This window comes from Ruditapes philippinarum, unplaced genomic scaffold (genome assembly GCF_026571515.1).
Source record: "Ruditapes philippinarum isolate M1 unplaced genomic scaffold, ASM2657151v2 ctg3037_1_1_1_1, whole genome shotgun sequence".
NCBI lineage: Eukaryota > Metazoa > Mollusca > Bivalvia > Venerida > Veneridae > Ruditapes > Ruditapes philippinarum.
Window position 1 is genome coordinate 71,841 of NW_026859267.1, and position 21,438 is coordinate 93,278.

At 33.4% G+C, this 21,438-nt stretch overlaps 2 protein-coding genes across 3 annotated transcripts in view; one reads left to right on the forward strand and one right to left on the reverse strand.

The window, feature by feature from the left end:
* Positions 1-11,686, reverse strand: LOC132755902 (motile sperm domain-containing protein 1-like). 2 transcript variants are annotated; one of them, XM_060746838.1, is made up of 7 exons: positions 11,577-11,686; positions 7,909-8,170; positions 7,033-7,108; positions 6,305-6,399; positions 3,663-3,797; positions 2,830-2,994; positions 1-1,758 (listed from the first exon to the last, which is right to left on the reverse strand). In XM_060746838.1, exons 2-7 carry the CDS (start codon positions 8,054-8,056, stop codon positions 1,727-1,729), a joined length of 651 nt encoding a protein of 216 aa, XP_060602821.1. In that variant the 5' UTR covers positions 8,057-8,170; positions 11,577-11,686; the 3' UTR covers positions 1-1,726. The 2 variants fall into 2 exon arrangements, with proteins under 2 accessions (XP_060602821.1, XP_060602822.1); XM_060746839.1 differs by having other exon boundaries at positions 11,559-11,581.
* The window catches only part of LOC132755900 (U2 small nuclear ribonucleoprotein auxiliary factor 35 kDa subunit-related protein 2-like), a 16,410-nt gene continuing 6,603 nt past the window's right edge, over positions 11,632-21,438 (forward strand). The window contains exons 1-5 of the mRNA XM_060746837.1: positions 11,632-11,770; positions 15,094-15,185; positions 17,013-17,218; positions 17,716-17,799; positions 20,134-20,172. Of these exons, the coding sequence (XP_060602820.1) occupies positions 11,712-11,770; positions 15,094-15,185; positions 17,013-17,218; positions 17,716-17,799; positions 20,134-20,172 (480 nt within the window). The 5' untranslated portion in view covers positions 11,632-11,711. The remainder of the gene's footprint in view (positions 11,771-15,093; positions 15,186-17,012; positions 17,219-17,715; positions 17,800-20,133; positions 20,173-21,438) is intronic.

Below are 21,438 nucleotides of genomic sequence, written 5' to 3' on the forward strand. Positions count from 1 at the left end.
TAACCGTATTTATTTTTCGAAAAAACATTCTTAAAAGTTTCATGAAAATTAGCATGAATCTGGAGGCAATTGCTGCTTTAATATTAAAATTTCAAATTTTGTGACTAAGAAATTATCAGCTTCTTTATGAAAAATACAACAAATGTAATAAGCCACAGCTTTTCATTCTTTTCGACATTTCTGGCAATATTTGTTTATTGAAAAGTTGCTAACACACAACAGTCAAGCACATTGTATTTAGCAACGATCTTTTTTCACCTTCAGAAGATTTAATAAACCAATGAGTGAATAAAGCTTAAATAAAACTTTAAAAATAATAATAATAATACCTTATGTCAATCTTCTGATAAAAAACATTAGTGAAAAATAAAACCAGTAAAAACTTTATATAAAACATGCATTACATGTACTTGGTAAAAAAAAAACACAAAAAAAATTAAGTTACAAACTGTAAAGAGTACAGACAGTGTTGAAATAAGTCTTGTTAATGTTTTACAAACTGAAACATTTAATTATGTTAGTGTTAACCCTTACTCTGTGGAAACAGAAGGTGGTTTTGTCTCCAGTACTGAGCCTGAAAATTGATGCAATCAGATCCATACAGTCTTACCATGCTCAATACTGTTTACAGACTAATTTTTGTATTTCAAAATTGAATACCTCAATATTTGAATGGAATGTTCCTAAATACAAAGCCGGGCAAATCCATTATCATAAATTCAGAAGATTAAGGGTTTAAAATAAACCTATACTTTCACCACAGTCATAGTGATTGCTGTGTAACAGTATCCCATGAATAATATTCTGTTGATAAGGACACTGTTATTACTTAAACTGTTATACAACTTAAACTGTTACATAACAGTTTAACTTAAACTGTTATATAACTTAAACTGTTATGTAACTTAAAATAAAATGCACATCTAACATAAAAATGGGCATTTAATATCTTAAATATCAAATTATTCAGTCACATATATGTTAAGACCATGAAGAATCCTGTCATCCATACTTGACTTCTTGCTATACAAATCGTTATGAAACATACTAATTTTAGACTATAGAATGAACCTGGAGACATCCTGCTTTGAAGGTTAAGACTTTAACAGGTACAAAAACACTATAAGAATCTGTATAGACTGTCACCATCACCCCTTTCTTATTACATAAATGTTAGAAATTATCGACACTGTAATGCATTACTTAATAAGCAATTACAAATGTTAAAACCATTGACAGATACTGTAATACAATAAGTTAAGACATTCTTCATTTACTGGTGTAATATCAGAGTAAATTTAAATTACATAAATTACATATATAAGCTTATATCAATAATAATTTAACTGGAAGCATATTATAATGTCAGGTATAATAAGCAAACAACATCAATGAATAATTGCACATTGTATTTGACACTACTTCATTTTTTTGATCAGCTTACACTAATACATTTTATTTTTATTTTTGGAATTGGATTTGTTTTAATTTTTTCTTTGTTTATTGAGCAGTGAAAGTATTTCAGTTTCACTATGACCTCCTATGATAGAGACTCAACCTGCTTCTCCAAGACCATGATGTTATTTTAAGTGCTACAGTAAGTACACGTAGTCCGGCACTTTTAGTTCGCTGATTTTTTTTTTAGAATATTTAAACATATAAAAACTGTCTATGTCAGCAGTTATATCACAATATCTACGTTTGATAATCTAGATTGTCAGTACCGTCATATGTGGAGAATTAACATCGTCACCAGACCTGAAATATAGAACAAAAATATCCAAATCAACATTTACCATGCTGGAACCAAAATTGAATATTGAGCCTTTCCCACTGCCCGGGGTATAGAGTCAGGCCAGCCTGCATGTCCGCGCAGTTTGACCAGGTTTTATACTGTTGGCTGATTAACTCTTAATTTACATCCTGATATCCCTTAAAATGACCAAAAAAAATCAACACAAGTTGCTCAGGAGCAGCACATTCCACTTTTCTCAGACCTGGAGAGTCAATTGCATATTATCTAAAGGAAAATTCATGTCTGATTTATTGACCAAATTTTAAGTTGTGCTGTAAAGGGTCAGAGTGACCTTGACCTTTTGACCCAAAATAGAAATGACCACAGGCGGGTAGACTAATCAAGGTGCACTAGTTTGCATTAGAATGCACTTTGATTTAAGGATAGCTTTTATGTTTTGCTATTACAGGTATCAGTGACCTTGACCGTTGAAATTAACATAGGTGTAACAGGTGAAGGCATACATTCACATATTTAATTTCAATGTAAAAGCATTGTTAGTATTAAACTTTATGACTATTTATGATACCTGTAAGGTAAACCAAAAAGGTTGTCCATTCAGACTCAGACAATGGGGTGTTAACAAAAGCTACATTATTTCTTTGAAAACAGAAGCTAAAAAAAAAAAGAGCTAGAAAATTAATTGAATGTGCTTTATCAATAGTAACTCCTAGACAGTCTAATGTACTCACCTTTTTAACAGAATAATGTTAAGAACAAACTCATTTAAATGTAAAACAGGAGCAGTGCATGCAGTTTTAACGCTTGTCTGTTAAAAACTCTGAAAAAGTGGCATATAACTCCAAAAATATTGCTTTCAGACTTATGCCCCTTGTCTATAATGTGCGCCTCGTCACAATAAGCAAGTGCTCCAAGTTTCATGTTGATATCTTTTAACTTTTGAATAATTGGTTACATTAAAGTTTTTAGATCAATAATAACAACGACAATGACAACAATGCTGCAGCTATCATATCGGCTTGAACTTTTGTTCCACACAGATGAGCCACCTAGTTTAAAGCACAAAAACTTACCTAAAACATAAGCTGCTATAAGCTTTTGGTTGACAGATAAGTGGATATAATCTGGTAATCTTGAGCCGGAATCCCCTTGCTGGGGTAACATTAGAGCTACAATACACACCAGACCAGCAAGAATCACAACTATACTAGGACCACCAACAGGACGCTTTCTTACATCTGAAATAAATCGAGGAAATATTTGTCCTAACATAACAGACAGGATTCTCTATAAATAGTATAAATAACATGCTTATGAACTAAAATTAATTGTTTACGTCTAAAAAGATGTATGAATAACTAGCAGCAAGAATGCTAATGTACAGAAAACATTATATAGCAAAAAATAACTAAAAACATTTTTTTTTTTTGCCAATTTTCGTAGAATTTTTAAAATCAGTCTGTAGTGCTTTTTTATAAAATCAGTAACAAATGATCACTCAAGATATAAATCATTATTGTGAAATTCCAAGCAATGAAGTTAGGTACAAATACTAGTAAAATTATTATACTGGTCTAAACTTTGACCTGATTATGGATTTAACAAATAACTTTTAAAATTTTTACATAGAAGTTGGACCATCTAAAACAAGGTTGACATTACAGTGTATGTACATAATAATTATAAAGAAATATACTTTGTTTGTACCTGTGTATTCATACAAAAAGATATATCATTCTTTATCAAGTTTTTTGGCAGGTAGCAACATACATGGCCCAGTAAAACATATAAACTTCAATATATGAATCAGTTGTATAAAAAATTCACAATTGTCTGATGAAGATCAAATAGCATTTTAATAAAACATGTATTGTCATGTACATGTCCAAATTTATGAAATATTTACCTAAATCTGTATGTGATTGACCCTGTATGTCAGGTCCTTGACTCGAATGGGCAAGAGCATGAAACTTGTCCTCCCTGTTCGGGGTGACCTCACGACCCTTTGTAGGTAACAAAACAGCATTGACATCCTTCTTCCCTGAAAAAAGGTGATCACAGTAACAGATGAATTTATCACATGACCTTTTATATTTATTCACTTTTAAAGGCTTAAAAACTAATCAATATTAAATACAATTAAATACACACATGAACAATGTTGATGTTTGGCATTTAACTGGAGCCAAATACAAACCATGTCCCAAATGACAAAAATGCTGCTTCAAATTCAGATATAATGTGAAGATGCACACCTCATCCTAACTACCACCCCATCCCTTACCCCCTTCTGTCCTCTCATGGGCAGCTTTAATTTTCAACTTTGCGGCATACACAGCCATTTATGAAAAACACCATTTAAAATTTGTGCATTATGAATTGATAAAAAGTGAGTTGAGTAGTCTATCTTAATAGGTATTTTATGTTTTTTCCAAATTAGTTTATTACTACAATGAGAACATTTTTTTCTGTTAAAATGGCATGGGTTGTTGCTAAAAAATAGAAAAATAACTGATCTACATGTAAAATTAATTGTATCATTAATTTTTTTTAACAAATGTATGGTGGCATATTTGTGCCACCAGATAACCATATAACTAACTAGTTAATTAAGAGGTTAAATAGTTACGTAACTAGTTAATTCTTTCAATAAATAAAAGATCATAACGGGAAATAAATGCATGTTAATGCCTACAACTGCCATCCTTTTATTATTTTACCAGCTTAATATTAAGAGGTTAACTAGTTATATAACTAGTTAACCACTTAATTAACTAGTTAGTTATCAGGTAATCTGGTGACAGAAAAATGCCACCATACAAAAGAAGTAATGTTACCTTGATATATTTTAACAAAATACAAGAAACATGGCAATGCCGTGAAACCAGGTTTTCAATTATCACCATTGTAGATAAATATGTTGTATTTGAAATACAAATACAAGCAACAAACAATGTAACTATGTGCAATGTAAAACATGAATAATGTAGGAGGAATTGCCACTGAAGAAGTGTTCACTATAATATTATGTATAAGGAAAAAACAAAGGGCCATAATTAGGTCAAAAACTATTCAATCACAAAACCCCGACAATATGTGCCAGGGTGCTTGATGACAAAGCTTCTGTGAAAGTTTGAACAAAATCCGTTGAGAAATGTAGGACGAGTTTCAGCACAGAAGAATTTGTTCACTAAAATTATATTGATAATTCTGTATAATGAAAAACAAGTTACAAAGTAGACATGAAATAATATATCATATCTTTTTTAAATTACCTCCAAAGATGATATGACCTTTGACTGCCAAATCAAGTTAAAATCATGTAAACAGGATTTTCAATGTTAATGTCACTGTGACCTTGACCTTGGAGCCAGCCATGCGGAACATGCGTTCTGCACGTCATCTTGATGTGGTAAACATTTGTCTGAAGTTTCATCAAATTCTTCAAAGGGTTGAAGAGTTACAGAGCGGACAGGATTTTCAATGTTAATGTCACTGTGACCTTGACCTTGGAGCCAGCCATGCGGAACATGCGTTCTGCACGTCATCTTGATGTGGTAAACATTTGTCTGAAGTTTCATCAAAATTCTTCAAAGGGTTGAAGAGTTACAGAGCGGACAGGATTTCAATGTTAATGTCACTGTGACCTTGACCTTGGAGCCAGCCATGTGGAACATGCGTTCTGCACGTCATCTTGATGTGGTAAACATTTGTCTGAAGTTTCATCAAAATTCTTCAAAGGTTGAAGAGTTACAGAGCGGACAGGATTTTCAATGTTAATGTCACTGTGACCTTGACCTTGGAGCCAGCCATGCGGAACATGCGTTCTGCACGTCATCTTGATGTGTAAACATTTGTCTGAAGTTTCATCAAAATTCTTCAAAGGGTTGAAGAGTTACAGAGCGGACACAATTTCGTTTGACGCCCGAAGTTAAAATCATGTAAACAGGATTTTCAATGTTAATGTCACTGTGACCTTGACCTTGGAGCCAGCCATGCGGAACATGCTTCTGCACGTCATCTTGATGTGGTAAACATTTGTCTGAAGTTTCATCAAAATTCTTCAAAGGGTTGAAGAGTTACAGAGCGGACAGGATTTTCAATGTTAATGTCACTGTGACCTTGACCTTGGAGCCAGCCATGCGGAACATGCGTTCTGCACGTCATCTTGATGTGGTAAACATTTGTCTGAAGTTTCATCAAAATTCTTCAAAGGGTTGAAGAGTTACAGAGCGGACACAATTTCGTTTGACGCCCGCCCATCCGCCCATCCGCCCGCCATACCCCAATCTAATAACCAGGATTTTCAAAATTGAAAACCTGGTTAATAAACAGTGAACTTTCTGAAACCAGCAAAATATAAACATTTGTCACCAGTATAACCAGGCTCTATACTGTTGACAGCTGTTTTTGTATTTTGATGCTGAAGCCCCATAAACCTTGAATGGAATGATCCAATTCAAAGCAGATCAGGGCAAGTCCATTTCACACACTCAGCAATTTCTGGGTAAAACCATTTTGTTACAACAAATATTATGGGAAGTTTACCTAGAATTTTTCTCTGTCCATGTTCAGAGACCTGTATTCTAAACTTGTCATTCACTCCTTCATTGTTGATACAAATATCTGTATGTCTCACAACACTGAAATATAATATAGATGATTACACAACAACAATACTTAACAACACTAATGTATCTACTGTCATTATTGAGAACAACAAATGAATTTCTCCGACTCAGCAGCAAATCTTAGAACCAAGTTCGATGACACAAATGAGTAAGCTGGCCACGCTCTATACTGCTATACTTGTGGCAAGGGATTTGCAGATTAATAGGAATTTTTTTTACTATATGTTTATTAAATTTTGTATATATTCAGTGTCCCCTCCCCTATGTTTTACAGCTGAATAAAGGCTGTTTCTCCAGTCCAAAATAGGAAATATAACAATTTATCCCTAAAAATGCTACATTTTCACCTGAATTGCCATGTGCACATTCTACAACAATCAATAACTTAATAGAAGCTGACTAATCAGCTAGATGATTAATTTTATTGACTGAAAGACAGAGAGCTAGCTGTCCCTAGCTAGCCTATCCTACATACCATGCTTGTTAAATTGAATTGAAATTGAAATTTGATAAAAATCAAAAATGTGTGGATAAATTCAGATTTGCTCCTGTTTCTGATTCATCATGCTGTATGTTTCCCAGGTTGTTTTGAAAACTGAAAAAAAATCTGTAATATTAAACAGCTGTAATATTAAACAGACTTACACATCGACACAGCATCTTGGTCGGACTGTACCCTCTGCATCTACCACTGTATATTTACGAGGTACTGTACATAGTACTGAAAGCAGGGAAAAAAAGCAAAACATGATTCATAAAACTTTACATTTATATATATATGCAAAAAAAAATTTACCAATGAAAAATCTTAAATATGGATAAATGTTTCCTTAACTTAAATCTTTGTATGACAACCTCAAAATTACAAGGACACTATTTTTCAGTCTTTTACTTTTTTTTCTAATAACAATAACAAAGAATATCTGAGATAATGTACCTTTAGTAAAATTGCTTATTTCAATTTGGAAATTTTGTATTCTGCTAGTAGAATGTTTAACAAACTTGCACAATTTTTGTCACATAATTTGAGCCCATTTGGAATGGTGAAGTAACAAACAAGCTCATTATCTCTATTTTTAACATGACTGAATACCTGTTATTTAGTGTGCGTATAGACCAATGTAATGAGGAACTTGTCTCTGGACCATGGGTTTGACTCCTGTTTTGTGCGATTACAATGTTTTTATCACAGGTATCACACAAGTACAAATCTTGTTATTTCAAGGTTATCAACTTGCAAGACCCTTCTACATAATCCGCAATAAATATGTTATGTTTATATTCCTACCTCAGGATACATTCAGTATGTTGTACCCATCATCAGCTGTCTAATACTAGCCGACAAAACCTACTTGTTTTAAGAGAAATACAGAGCCTGAATTAACATTTAATACTTTGCACCCTTCAACAGCTGTCTTACATGATGAGAGGGGATTGACAAACATCAGCCACATATGCCTTCTAAATGACTCACATTCTCTACATGTAAACCATGAAGCAGATTTTTTTTTAAAATTTTACCTTTAAATTTGAGTGGGAACTCGTATGGGTTGTACAGAGTAAGGACTTGCTTATGCGAGGATTGGTCATCGGAGTAGAAGCTCAGGGTAGTCGGGAATACAAACACGGGTAATTTTCCGTCCGCCAGATTCGTGCTTTGATTAAACATCAGTCACCACCGTGTGTTTCCAACTTCATGCCGTGAACACTTGCTTCAGTGATATGTTTTATTACTGACAAGTTTACAGTATGAAGTAACTAGTGGCTTTGGTGCCTGAAAGATCTGAAATAAATATTGCCATATTAAAACAGGAGTTGTGTCAGCTAAGTTACTAAGGTCCGCACCCAAGTAGAACCACCAATGTTATGTAAGCTAGCCTTACTTTCTGAGCTGGTTGAAAGAATTAAAGTCCCTGTGAGGATTCAAATCAACAGTGGTCAGGGGCATGTGGTTTGAAGTCAATGACCTTAATCAATTGGCCAAAGACACCTAGTATAATTGGGAGATTTCATTTAATTAAGGTAGTACACCCCTAATGCACTATCTCCACTTTGAAGAGTACTCAAATAGGCTAGAATCACTGTAAAGTGTATTGAAACTGAGGGGCGTGGGTTCAAACCCCAGGAGGGGCAACTTTTTTTTCTTTCTTTTTTTTTTCTTTTTAACATTTTTTATTAATCTCTCAGATCCCTAATGGAAGATAAAAGTGTTTCATTTTAATTATGTAATTTTTGTAGGTATTTGTGTACTAAATAATGCTAAATTTAATAGCAAATATGATACCAGATATTTTCAAAGTTTAATAAAATAAAAACTACACAGTAAAAGTATTTTATATTTTGCAAGACCAACCAATATACATTTGTTAAAAGTGGGTGGGGTAGGGTTACATTTTTATACATATTAAAAACATTTCGTTTAAAAACAATCATTTTGCTTGTTTAATTTGTTACCTAAATGTCATTATTTGTTTCTTAACAATGAGCAATAGGAAAACATTTTTCATATTGTATTATGATGATATTATAGATTATTTAGAGTTTCCTCATTTCTGAAAAAAGCCCTTCTAATGGCAAAGTTTTAGTTCAGAAAAATGTCCATAACTCATAAATCACATGGTAAAGTTTGTTTAAATTTGCATACAGGTGACATTTAAGGCATATAACTGTCCTATGTTGTCAATTTTACAGTTCCTTATAGTGCCCATTTAGGGGTGTACTACCTTAAATACATGACATGATTTTGATTCTTTGATATTTACTTCAAAAATATTTTTGTAAGCTCACATTTTTTCATTACCGGTAAAAATCCATGTCAAAAGTTATGGGCCTTGGACAGTGACATCAATTTATAATTCCAGAGACATGTACATGTATGAAGTTTCAAGCAAATACTTTGAGCAGATTTGAACGCAAAATTTTTTAACCAAGAATTTTTATTTAAGGGCTTAAATTACTCATTTAGCTAAAATCTAAGTCATATTAAAAGGGTTTGGATAATCAGACCTCCAATTTTGATAGAGTTAACTTTCATGTAAATGTCTTCAGTTGCTTTGAGGATTATTATTGCATGCAAAACTTGGTTCAAGAAGGGCCAAATCTGCAAACAGTTGAATTAATTTCAATTTATTTAAAAAAGATATAAAGAGTGTCACATGTTAAAGCTTAAAATCATACATAATCAATAGATCTGTATACCACATGTGATATATATAGTCCTGTAACTTTAAGGAATTAATGGCTTGTATGACAGAAGATGAACACAGTAAATTAAGTGTCTCATGCAGCATCAAGGTTTGAAGTGCATGTCTCTGACATCACAGGATTAGATATTATCACTGGTTTTATTGATTCTACAGATTTAGTGTTAGACATCTTACTATAATTCTGTTTCAATTCTACAGCTATGTCTAGTCCTATAAATATGACATCACTTTGGAGTTTGAGATATTTTTGCTTCGGGCGGCTTGACCGACATAAACTATAACAAGCCCGTACTGCCTGATATATTGGACTACAATTATATCCAACTAACCTGTATCCTAATTTAAATTTCTAACATGACACTAGACAATTTGTAGTTACTGCCAATTTACAGCTATATATTACATGGCTCGAATCATTGAGGACCCTTGAAATACCATCCCATAGCTCAACCATCTGAGCTATTTGGCTGTTTAGTCATACATCCTATATACATGTATCTGGCAGCACAAAATACCCAAATTATTATATTATTGCCCTAATATACTCTAATATTGCCCAAGTATACTAAAAATGTTTTATACTAAAAGAGTGCTGTTTTAATTATGAATTACAATATACACTTTCACTAAGACTGATCGAACATACCCAAATAATCATTTTCCTAAATATACCAAAATACAATCTACAGAATATACTCCTTTAAAGCTATATAATTTTTTTTTTAAATAATACGATGGACACTTGTATGAAATTTCAATGAAATTATACACTAAAATTGAAATGTAGACTGTGAGTGAGCAATTATTGAGCAAATATTATCATATCTTTATATTAAATTGCAAGTGTATTTATTAAGGAACCTTAGCTGTAGATAAGCAATTTATAATGATGTCACATTTTTATTTTCTTACAACATCTGAACTGCCCATTTCAACGGAATGAATGAAAGTTATAGCCAGCTAAGTCATACTTTTTTTATAAATATTAATTCATTTTCTCATTTATAATCTGCATTTTATACAAACCAATATGAATAATTATTGCTATATTTTGGTATATTTGGGTATTTCGTGCAGCCGCTATATATCCTCTCCCCTACATGTAAGTAGTGAACAGTTCTGAACCGTGACATACTCTCCTGCTATATTGAAATTTGTCCCAGAATTTCTCAGGGTTACAGAGCAATGATAATTTTAACTCTAAACTATATCCATTCACAGCCCAATGTCACAGGGTGAGAAAAATGTGCAGTCTGACTGGGACTCGAACCCAGGACCCTCAGAATACATGACCGCGGCTCTACCGACTGAGCTATCCGGCCGCTTACACAACATCTCCCCTAAATAGTGAACAGTTCTGAACCGTGACATACACCCAGAACTGCTATATTGAAATTCGTCCTCGAATTTCACAGTTACAGAGCAATGTGAATTAACTCTGAGCTATTTACAGTCATGGCCCCACATTGGGCGCCATTTTAATGTCACAGGGTGAGAAAAATGTGCAGCCTGACCGGAACTCGAACCCGGGACCCTCGGAATACTGTACCGCGGCTCTACCCAATGAGCTATCCGGCCGCTTACACATCATTTCCCCTAAATAGTGAACAGTTCTGAACCGTGACACCAATATTTGGCATCCAATGTCACAGGGTAGCTTGACTAGACTACAGTCTGACAGTGAGGACTCAAACCTGGGACCCTTGGAATACCATACTGCTGTTCTACTGAATTTTTTAGCTATCCGGATGGTGACACATTTCCCCTAAATAGTGAACAGTTCTTAACTGTGACATAATTATGCTTAAAAGTTTACTGTTTAAGAAATTTATATAAACAATAACAACAACACAGAAATATTAAAAATGTTACGTTAAAAAATATTAAAACTACAACAGACGGTCATCATAATAAACAAGATAAACAAGGCAATTAATGTGATTAACGAATGGGTAAAAATTTTACTCTAACTCTTTCTTTTACCTGCGATTTCTTTGTGTCTGATCTAAATTAGTAAATGATCAGCTGCTATTACTTATTTGTTATGTGTCAAACGTCATCAATTTTGCGTTCTAATTTGCGGATGTCCTCAGTGTTCATCCCAATACAAAAAAGAAAATGGCGGAGACCAGCAGTGAGTTACAAGTTGAAGCTTATCCGGAATTATTCCACCTAAGGTAAAGTTTTTCACAAATAAATCAACGAAGATAGGAACATTAATCGATGTGCAATTATCTAACAATTGAAAGTCATGTTGTCTACGGATAATCTGATCATAATTTAATGAAAACTTTGATTTATTTCATCTGTATCAATGGACGCTTTTTCAATGAATAAACATATTTAGGTTGAACACCACTGTTCAAAACACGGTCACACTAAAAAAAAAAATTACATGTTTCTCCGTTATAATGCCGGTGTTTTTTTCACTTTTTGGGGAAGGGGATCGGTGCCCTTTGGAGGGGGAAAATGCAATAGGAGGGGGAATTTTATTTCTTCACAAATGAGGAGAAACAAAAAGAATCCAGTGCATATGTTACAGTGTTGCAGCTAGAATTTCAAAATTATGGGGGATTGTCCCCCACTCAATTGAAAAATGTGGGGGATTTGAAAAAGATGTGGGGGCATACCTTACAATATGACATACCAAATAGAATTCATTTATTTTACATTCAGGCATTTTTGACAGCTATCGTCCGCTCAAAAACGGAAGTAGAAAAAATAAAATATTGACGAATACTACAAAACACATGCGAGATGACTTAGTCGGCTGCTACACGCACTTTAGTAAGTATTTTAGTCATAACCACGAGTAAAAACAAACATGGCTGAAGCGTTTAAGATACGATGAAGATAAACTGAATTAAGTTGAAAAGATTGTCAGATGCGCGACTTGGCGCGCACTGACTTCAATAAAATGCGCGATCTGCATAAAAAATGCGCAAATCACGCAATCGCGCGGCCTAGATGCAACACTGTGTTAATATAATATGAAATTAGGCATAGCCTATGAACGGGGAAGTTGTTAAAAAATCCTTTCATTCTTTCCGTTTTAAAGGTGTCATTCGATATTACATACACCGCTTCCGTTTTCACTCGGAACACTCAACGATTATTACTAATCCGAAAAGTTGAGATTTGTTCAGTTATCGGAATACCCCGCCTATTATCATTGACATACATTGTAAATGGCGGCGCCCGACTAGAACTGACACTGAAAATTTTATTGATAGGTATAGAATTCTATATATTTTTTAAATGTTTTTTATTTGATTTTCTTTTAAATATTCACGTGTAGTCTACAGCCGGGCAAGCCAAAGCCCCGTATAAACAGATCTAAAATATTGACCGCAGAATTAAAAGCATTGCATGCTTTTTTAAACTTGTTGGGACACCAGTAGTAGCTCCCCCTACCTACCTGGGAACAATTTGTAAACAACTTTGCTTAACAGTAAGTCTTACAGGCATAAAATAAAACATTTTTCAGCAGTAAGATCAGGGCTCTCAGTAGGGTCAGAATTTCACGAGTCAAAGACTCTTTGGCTAAAATTTTCATGAGTCAAATAATTTTTTTCTAGTGTCATTTGACTACATGAATCATTTTTATGTTACAAAAATAACTGTATTGGAGGTCATTTTTGGAGATTCCAAAGTCTAAATAGACAGAAAAAAATGCCTAATTATAAATGTCTATACCCCCACCACCTAAAAAAGAAAACAAAAAACAAATAAAACAAAAACATGAATTGCTGTGAAAGAATAAAATAAGCAGCAGCTTTATTAAATGTATAAAATATAAAAAAAAATATCTTTACTGGTATGCTATATCATATTAATTCTAAATACCAAAATGTACCAGGTATATTTATAACAAATGCACAGGTACTCCAAGTAAATCAAAGACGTATTATAAACCTTTAAAAGCAATCAATAATTGACACCTCAAGTATGTAATTCTTATCAGTTGTGTAGAGCTATTTTTAGCGCTGTCAAATTGCAGCCACTGAATTGTCGCGCTTCAGTGCACAGGGTATAAACAATTGCCGTCTGTAAAGCATTTTATACACGACTTATACTGCCTGTTGACATTTTTTATGAGTGTGATTTGAACACATGTAGGATTTGATAATTAGGGGTGGATTTAAGGTAATTATTATTGCAATTATTATTGCATAGCTGAAAATCCCATGCGGCAAATTGACTCTTGAGCAGATTTTATCACCTGTCAAATATGTGCATTTCCCGATTTTCACGAGTCAAAACCCGGATTCCCGTGTCAATCGAGAGCCCTGAAGATGCAAAAAAAAAATGATATTCATTGCAAGCAAATTAGGGCTGCCGTATGCGGGGAAATTTCGGCTTTGAGGGGGGAAAAAAACATACTATTTTGAGGGGGAAATGGGCCCGAATTTCGCCAAATATTTTGGTGAAAAAAAAACTCTGAGTGCTATCCTCAGTAATAATAATATGAAGAAGGCAAAGCCTCAAAGCGATATCTTTGACAGACATAATCACATTATAGAACATTTTAATTTAAACCCATCGGCGGTTACACATTTCATGTTTATAATACACTTTCAGCAGAACAATTCACTCAACACAATCTCACACTATTGACGAATTTGAAAACCTAGCTAAATGCTGTTTTCCGGTACATTCTGTACACAGCTCTGGGGAATTCACTTAAGGGGCGTGTAGTAACTATCTGTATGTTTTTTACACTTTTTGGATTAAAGTGTAATAAAATAATTATTTCTTTGAAAGAAAATAATTAAATATGACTGTATGAATAATACAATGCAAAAAATAAAGTAAATACATAAGTTTATACAGAAAATATCGTTGTTCATTATGGCAGATGTAACAATAACTGTTTTAATTTTACAGATTTTTAATATGAATAACTTTTTTTTTGAAAATGTGCCATAGATGACTTAGATAGTACAGGAACATTGATAATTTTCAAACACATCAAATTCAGTGATCAAGTTTTTCCATCATAAACGTTAAAATAATCATAAAAAAATGTAAAATTTGAAAATATAACATATTTGTGCTATGTACTTCATTGGGTGTAATTCCCAAGAGCTAAATCAGTAATTTACCGGGAAACACTGTGTTTAGCTAGGTTTTTCGAAAAGGTATACTGCCATTTCATGTGTAATATGATCTTTTTCAGTTTGAAAAAAGCCATTCGGTATTTTATACACTGCTTCCGTTTATTCTGGTTCCCTGTCCTATAATGGTCCCATAGACGAGCGCAGGAGACCAGTCTACGCATCCGTTTTCAGTTAGAATTCCTCGACTTTTATCTTGTAATTTTAAAAGTTGCAATTAATCAATTACTCATAATTTAGTAGTACTTCTTGTGAAAGTTTTTCAAAACCATAACTATCTAGCAGGTACTCTTGTTACCTTAAAGCCTGCTTTAAACAAGTAAAATATGACAGCAAGAGTCCATAATTTTGTTGAAGATATCTCATATTGTTCTGTATTTCAGTCATAAAAGAAGAAAAGCTTTGTTAAAGAAACAGAAAAGAAAAATCAAGAGACAAGCAGAAGCTAGAGAAAGAGATGAAAAACTGCAGAAAGGTATTAATTAAAGAGTTTATGATATGAAATTAGGCAAAGCCTATGAATGGGGAAGTATGTTAAAAAATCATTCATTTTTGTGTCGCCTCTACGGAGTAGTGGCGACAAATAGGGATCACTTCTCCGTCGTCTGTCTGTCCATCTGTCTGTCCGTCCGTCTGTCTGTCCGTCCGTCCGTCACAAAACTTGTCCGGACTACTCCTCATAAACTACTGGTGCAATTTCATCGAAACTTTACAGGAATGATCAGTACCAAGTCTAGTTGTGCATATTGTCAGCATTTTCCGGTTCAATGATTTTTGTCATGAGTTATGGCCCTTTAATAATTTTTATTTTTAAAGTTTGTCCGGACTACTTCTCTTATACCACTAATGCAATTTCAATGAAACTTTACAGGATTGATCTGTAGCTCAAGTCCTTGTGCATATTGCACGGGTTTTCCGGTTGAATGATTTTTGGCCGAGTTATGGCCCTTTGATAAAAAGGTGTTTTTTTCTTTGTGTTGCCAGATACACAAAAGCTTGTCCCCACTACTCCTCATAAACTACTGGTGCAATTTCATCCAAACTTTACAGAAATGATCAGTACCAAGTCTATTTGTGCACTGTCCGTCTGTCTGTCCGTCTGTCACAAAACTTGTCCCAACATGAAATTGGCCATTATGAGGCGACACATGTGATCACTGATCGCTCTTGTTCTGTTTTAAAGGTGTCATTTTGGTATTTCATGCACTGCTTTTGTTTTCACTTGGAACACTTGACAATTATTGGTTTAAACATATTTATTTTAGCTCAATTGCAAAACAAGTTCTTGCAACTTATATAAATCACTTTAGAGTCCTCTTCCTGGAAGTTCCAGGGCTTCCATTAAGTTTCAAAATTTGGAAGTTAGAGACTGCACAATGTCTGACAATGGAAGTCACATTTTATAGGTACATTTGTAAAGAAGGAAAAGTATAAGATTTTTGGAAGTCACAAGCCAAATTCAAGGAGTAAATGGCTCCCAAGCTTCCATTTACGTAAGCCCGGTGTAACCAACCAGTACTGGTGTCATATGAAGAAACATTGTTGTGACCCAAGTAGGGCTCGAACCCATGATCTCTTGGTTGAGAGGCAGACACCTTAACCACTAATATTAATAATCTGAAAGGTTGTGATTGTTCCGTTATTGGAATACCCGCCCATTATCATTTAGTTACATTGAAAATGGTGGCGCCCAGCTAGAACGGACACTGGAATTTTCATTACAGAATTTTATATGTTCTTTTAAATAATTGTTTTTTTCTTGATTTCCCTTTAAATATACACATGTAGTCTATAGCCATGCAAGTCAAGGCCAACTACGCAGTCTCAGCCTTTGACTTTCTCTTATTATAATGATGACATTTTTTTAATGTCAAATATACATGTAATTACATTAAATTGTCAGGAAAACTTATTAGCCTCAAAAATTGTTGTGTTATAGTTAGACTAATAGTTAAAAGTTAATCTTCTGTCATCTGGAGGGTGGGAAAGGGTGTTAATGGAGTATGGACATAACTGACGACAACTAAACTAATCTTATTAATATCAAGGGCAGTGCAATAAGTTCAAAGTAAGTGTTTCTTTTAAAAAAATCTAACATAATAATCAGGGCTTTCATTAGGTTTCAACATTTGGAAGTCAGAGACTGCAAATTGTCTTACATTGGAAGTCTCTTTATATAGATTAATTAGGAAAAGCATATATTATATTTTTGAAGTTACAAGCCAAAATCAAGAAGTAAATGACTCAAAAACTTCCATTAATGTAAGCCCTGAATAAATCAACACCTATTCAATTATACCAGAAAAAGAGCTGAAAAAGAATTCACCAACCTTCCAACAGAAACAAGCATATGAGGAAGAGCTTGAAAAGGCAGAGCTTTTACGAATAGAGGCGGAGTCACAGAGACAAAGGGAATTGTGGGAGTGGCATGAGGAAATATATAAGCAAAGATTGAAAGAGAAGGAGGAGCAAGCAGAACGTGAAAAACAATTAAAAATTGAAATAGAGGTAGTTAAATGGACATGTTTCTTAATGTTTTGTTATGACTGTTTATTAAAAAGATAACAGAGATAAATTTGAGGACATCCAGTACTTCTTAATTGAATGTGACATTTTATTTGATGTAGATTTAGACCAATAATTAGTGTGAAGAATATCAGATCGTATGCTCATACCATTTTTCCAGAATAATTCTTCTAATTGTGAAAAATGACCCAAAGTTGAAATGCATTGCTCGAATGAGCTCATAAAAATATGATTTTCATTTTAACTATCTTTTATTTATATTTCTGTATTCAAGTGACCAAGCTGATCTATATAAGAAAGTAGAATTTTATTTTTGTAGGCTTTTTTACCTCAGTGGAGTTCCTTTAAAGGTTAATTGACGTTTCCTTTGCAAAGGTTAATTACCTTCTGTGTATTTGGTGTATTTAAGCTACTTAAATTTCTTTGATTTGTTGATAAATTTGTTTTAAATTTTTCGCTTTTTATTGCTGATTTTTTAGAGAAAGATAAAAGAAGAATGGGAGGAAAGACAGAAGAAAGAACATGAAGAGGAAGAAGAGAAAAGAAAGAAGAAGGAAAAACAGGTGATCCATTTAAAGAGATGGGTCAGGATAACATATCCTAATTTTTTATTTTTTTACATGTTACAAAAACAGTACATGTACAAGAATAGCAACCAAGTTAGTACGGAAACTGATATTCTAAGTTTATGAACATATTTAAAGCCCATTATGCCTCAGAAATGCTGTCATTTTTATTTCGCAAAAACTTTAAATTTTCCGGTATCTTGTAATAGTCTCCAATAAATACTTATTTGCCAATAGATGAACCATCTTTCCCTCTTTTTGCTTCGTTGGCAATTCATATTATAATGATAGTGAATTAGTATTTTGTATGGAAGTTAAAATACTACTTTGCTACTTTACAACACATGTTCTTCAGCTGTTAAATCTTAAACATCTAACATACTCTAAATCCATTATAAAAAAACAATATTTAACACATATTTGACATTTCTAAAGAATTTCTGAGGCATAATGTGCCTTTAATTATCTACATGTCACAGAGATGAAACATGGAAATTAGGCATAGAATTTATTGATGAATAATGATGTACCGGTAAGCATTATAATGCAAAAAATATGTTTTCAAACTGTACTTGTTAGGAAAATAATCATAAAGCACTAGGAGGGCTATGTGACAAGATGTCTTGTGGTTATTTAGGGTTTTTTCTTGCATATCAGACAGGAATATCTACCGTTTACACCGATCGGTACAGACGAGAAGATCTAGCTCTCAGGTAACTGTTAAGCAGAAACTTGGCAGAGCCTCGTTACTGCAGTAAACAGTTACCTCGAGCTGGATATTCCGGTCTGTACCGGCAACCAGTGTATTAAGATTCTTACAGTATTTTTGCTTATAGTTAAACAGGTTTACATGATTTTCTGTTTTAAAGCAGCATATCTCCAGATTTATGCTTAATTCCATGAAAAATTTTAAAATGTATTAAATAAAAGAGTATAATACTTAAAAGTGAACATTGAAAGTAATTTATACATTGCAAATGGCACTGGCAATCCACATAAATTATGAAATACATGTAGATGTCATACTGCATAAGTTATGCTGTAGAAAAATGGGGATAAATACTGAAAATTAGTTATTCATTGCATGTAAATTATTACTTGAATTATTGTAATTTATATATAGTTAGTTTTACTTTTCTTACAGTCTTAATACATTTTTCATAAGGTTGATTTTCTTGAAATGTTTTGGCTTATCTGGAGGCATGCAGCTTTAATGTTCTAACAAATATACAGCAGTTATATGGTAATGAAGCCAATACTTGTCTCTTGTAACTAGTGTGTCTGTAACAGTCAAGTACTTTTGATAAAAAGCTTTATCATTACAAATAGACATATATAATTATGTGGTTTCTTTATACATGTATTTGAAGAAATATTTATCAATGTATGAAAGTGTAAGGCTGAATAAGTCATTGAAATGTTTCCTTAACTGTTCACACAATATGGCTTCAGGGAAGTTTGAGATATTCAACGACTCACTGTATCTTTTAATGTATGATATAACAGATTCATTACAATTTTATTTTAGCTATGAGTTAATTTTTGAGCTAAGAAAATGGTCATAGACTAATGTAAAAGCTCGGTATGATTATTGTTATCTCCTAACCTGGAGAATTTTTCTGTACTGGATTTGCACTACCTTGAATATGAACCAGTCTCCATTATGAGTTGTACTTCTCCTTATCCTTCTATTTTGATAACAGTCTATTCAAAGTTAAAAGGGAGTTCAATTTTCAAAATATGAAAAAAGCAATCTACCAGCAGTATAGAGCCTATTCTGGCTGCATAGATGTACAGGCTGGCCTGGGCTGTATACTGGTGGCAAGGGCTAATATAATCACTTAAGGGTATTTATACAGCGAAGGTTGGAAATTTTATCTTACATCTTTGGCGATTGACATTTTAATGAATGCACTGTACAATTGGTCATTTGTGGAGAGATTGGTACATACTGGTTTGTTATCCAGGAAAGACTCAAATGTGGACCTACAACCAAGATATGACCAAAAATGTGTTGAAAATTGCATTAAAAAAGAACAGGCAAACAAACATAATTAAATATACAGTCATGGTCTTGAGTGGGGTTTATATTGGGTTATTATAATCTATGATATTTTTTTTTCTTGCAAATTATCATATTATGATTTTGTATTGATTTGTGTTGTGAAGAGTAGGTGTGTAAAAGGTATTACCTCAACAGGCATGACACAATAACACATGTTAACTTCTTGTGTGTGTGCAAATGTTAAAGATTATTAACTGTAGCAGGAAAATGATTTAATATCTTAACAGTATATTCAGGGTCAGATTTTGTTTGTTTTCAACATGTAGGAGGAACTTCTGAAGCAGGCTAGAGAAGCTGAAAATAAGGTTGGTACTTTTATGTTATTCTCAGTGTATCAATTTATTGAAGTAATTGAGCCGCATCATAACAAAACCAACATAGTGTGTTTGCAACCAGCATTGATCCAGACCAGCCTGCGCATCTGCGCAGTCTGATCTGGATCCATGCTGTTCGCTTACAAACCCTATTACAAGTAGAGAAACTGAAAGCGAACAGCATGGATCCTGATTAGACTGCACGGATGGTCCAGCTAACATATGGAACATTGATGGTTCTACTCCAGTGCCTGTTCATGCCTGAAATTATGCACGGAAGGGCACCTGAGGTCTTACTCCATTAGTAAAGCTGGAACGTCACCATATGACCTTCACTGTGTCAGTGTGACTTAAAAACCAATCAAACAAACAAACTACCAAAGTACCTGGGATTGAATTTTATCTCATCATAGAACTTATATGATTTTATATAGGTTCATAAAGGGAAAACGTAAAAAAATATATTCTCCTTTCAAGTCATAATGTTCATAGTGTTAAGATATTTTATGTAATGTCTATTTAAAGATATACTATACTATTTCATTGGGTAAAGTACTTTTTTGCAGAAATTCTTTGAAAATCTTGTAAATCCTTCCTGAATATGTTTAATTTGAATAAGTGAATGTATAAATTATGTTTGGGAAGCTGCATTCCTTATTATTTGTCAAATTAATTTGATCTATTCCTATAAAAAGTGACAATTGTTTTAATGACACTATGTAATCATACTGTGATTACCTGTAGTGTGTAGAGTTTAAAACGTAACATATTTTCTCTGTGTGTATTCAAATGATGTTTATTTTACATTTCAAATGAGACTGTAGTTGTTTGTTTTGTTTTTTTTCAAATATCAAGTTTGAGCATAATATATCTTAAACTGTATTTAAATTGCTGGTAAGAGATAGATTTTTCAGGTGAGTAATTGGGGTAGGGCTATCATGTCTCTTATTTGCTACAGACATATAATTTATGAGCCGTGTCGTGACAAAACCAACATAATGGGTTTGCGGCCAGCATGGATCCAGACCAATCTGCGCAGTCTGATCAGAATCCATGCTGTTCGCTTACAAACCCTATAACAAGTAGAAAAGCTGATAGCGAACAGCATGGATCCTGATCAGACTGCGCGGATGCGCAGGCTGGTCTGGATCCATGCTGGTCGCAAAGGCACTATTTTGGTTTTGTTATGACGCGGCTCATATATATTTTATAATTTTGAAAAAGTCCATCTAAACAATTATCATAAACTTGGACTGT

What these genes read in the sequence shown, in the direction of transcription:
- LOC132755902 (XM_060746838.1), bottom strand. Translation starts at nt 8,056, where the DNA reads ATGTTTAATCAAAGCACGAATCTGGCGGACGGAAAATTACCCGTGTTT. An exon ending in CCAAGATGCTGTGTCGATGT is followed by an intron (nt 6,400 to 7,032) that starts GTAAGTCTGTTT and finishes ATTATATTTCAG; the next exon opens with TGTTGTGAGACATACAGATA. An exon ending in TATAGCAGCTTATGTTTTAG is followed by an intron (nt 1,759 to 2,829) that starts GTAAGTTTTTGT and finishes TCTATATTTCAG; the next exon opens with GTCTGGTGACGATGTTAATT.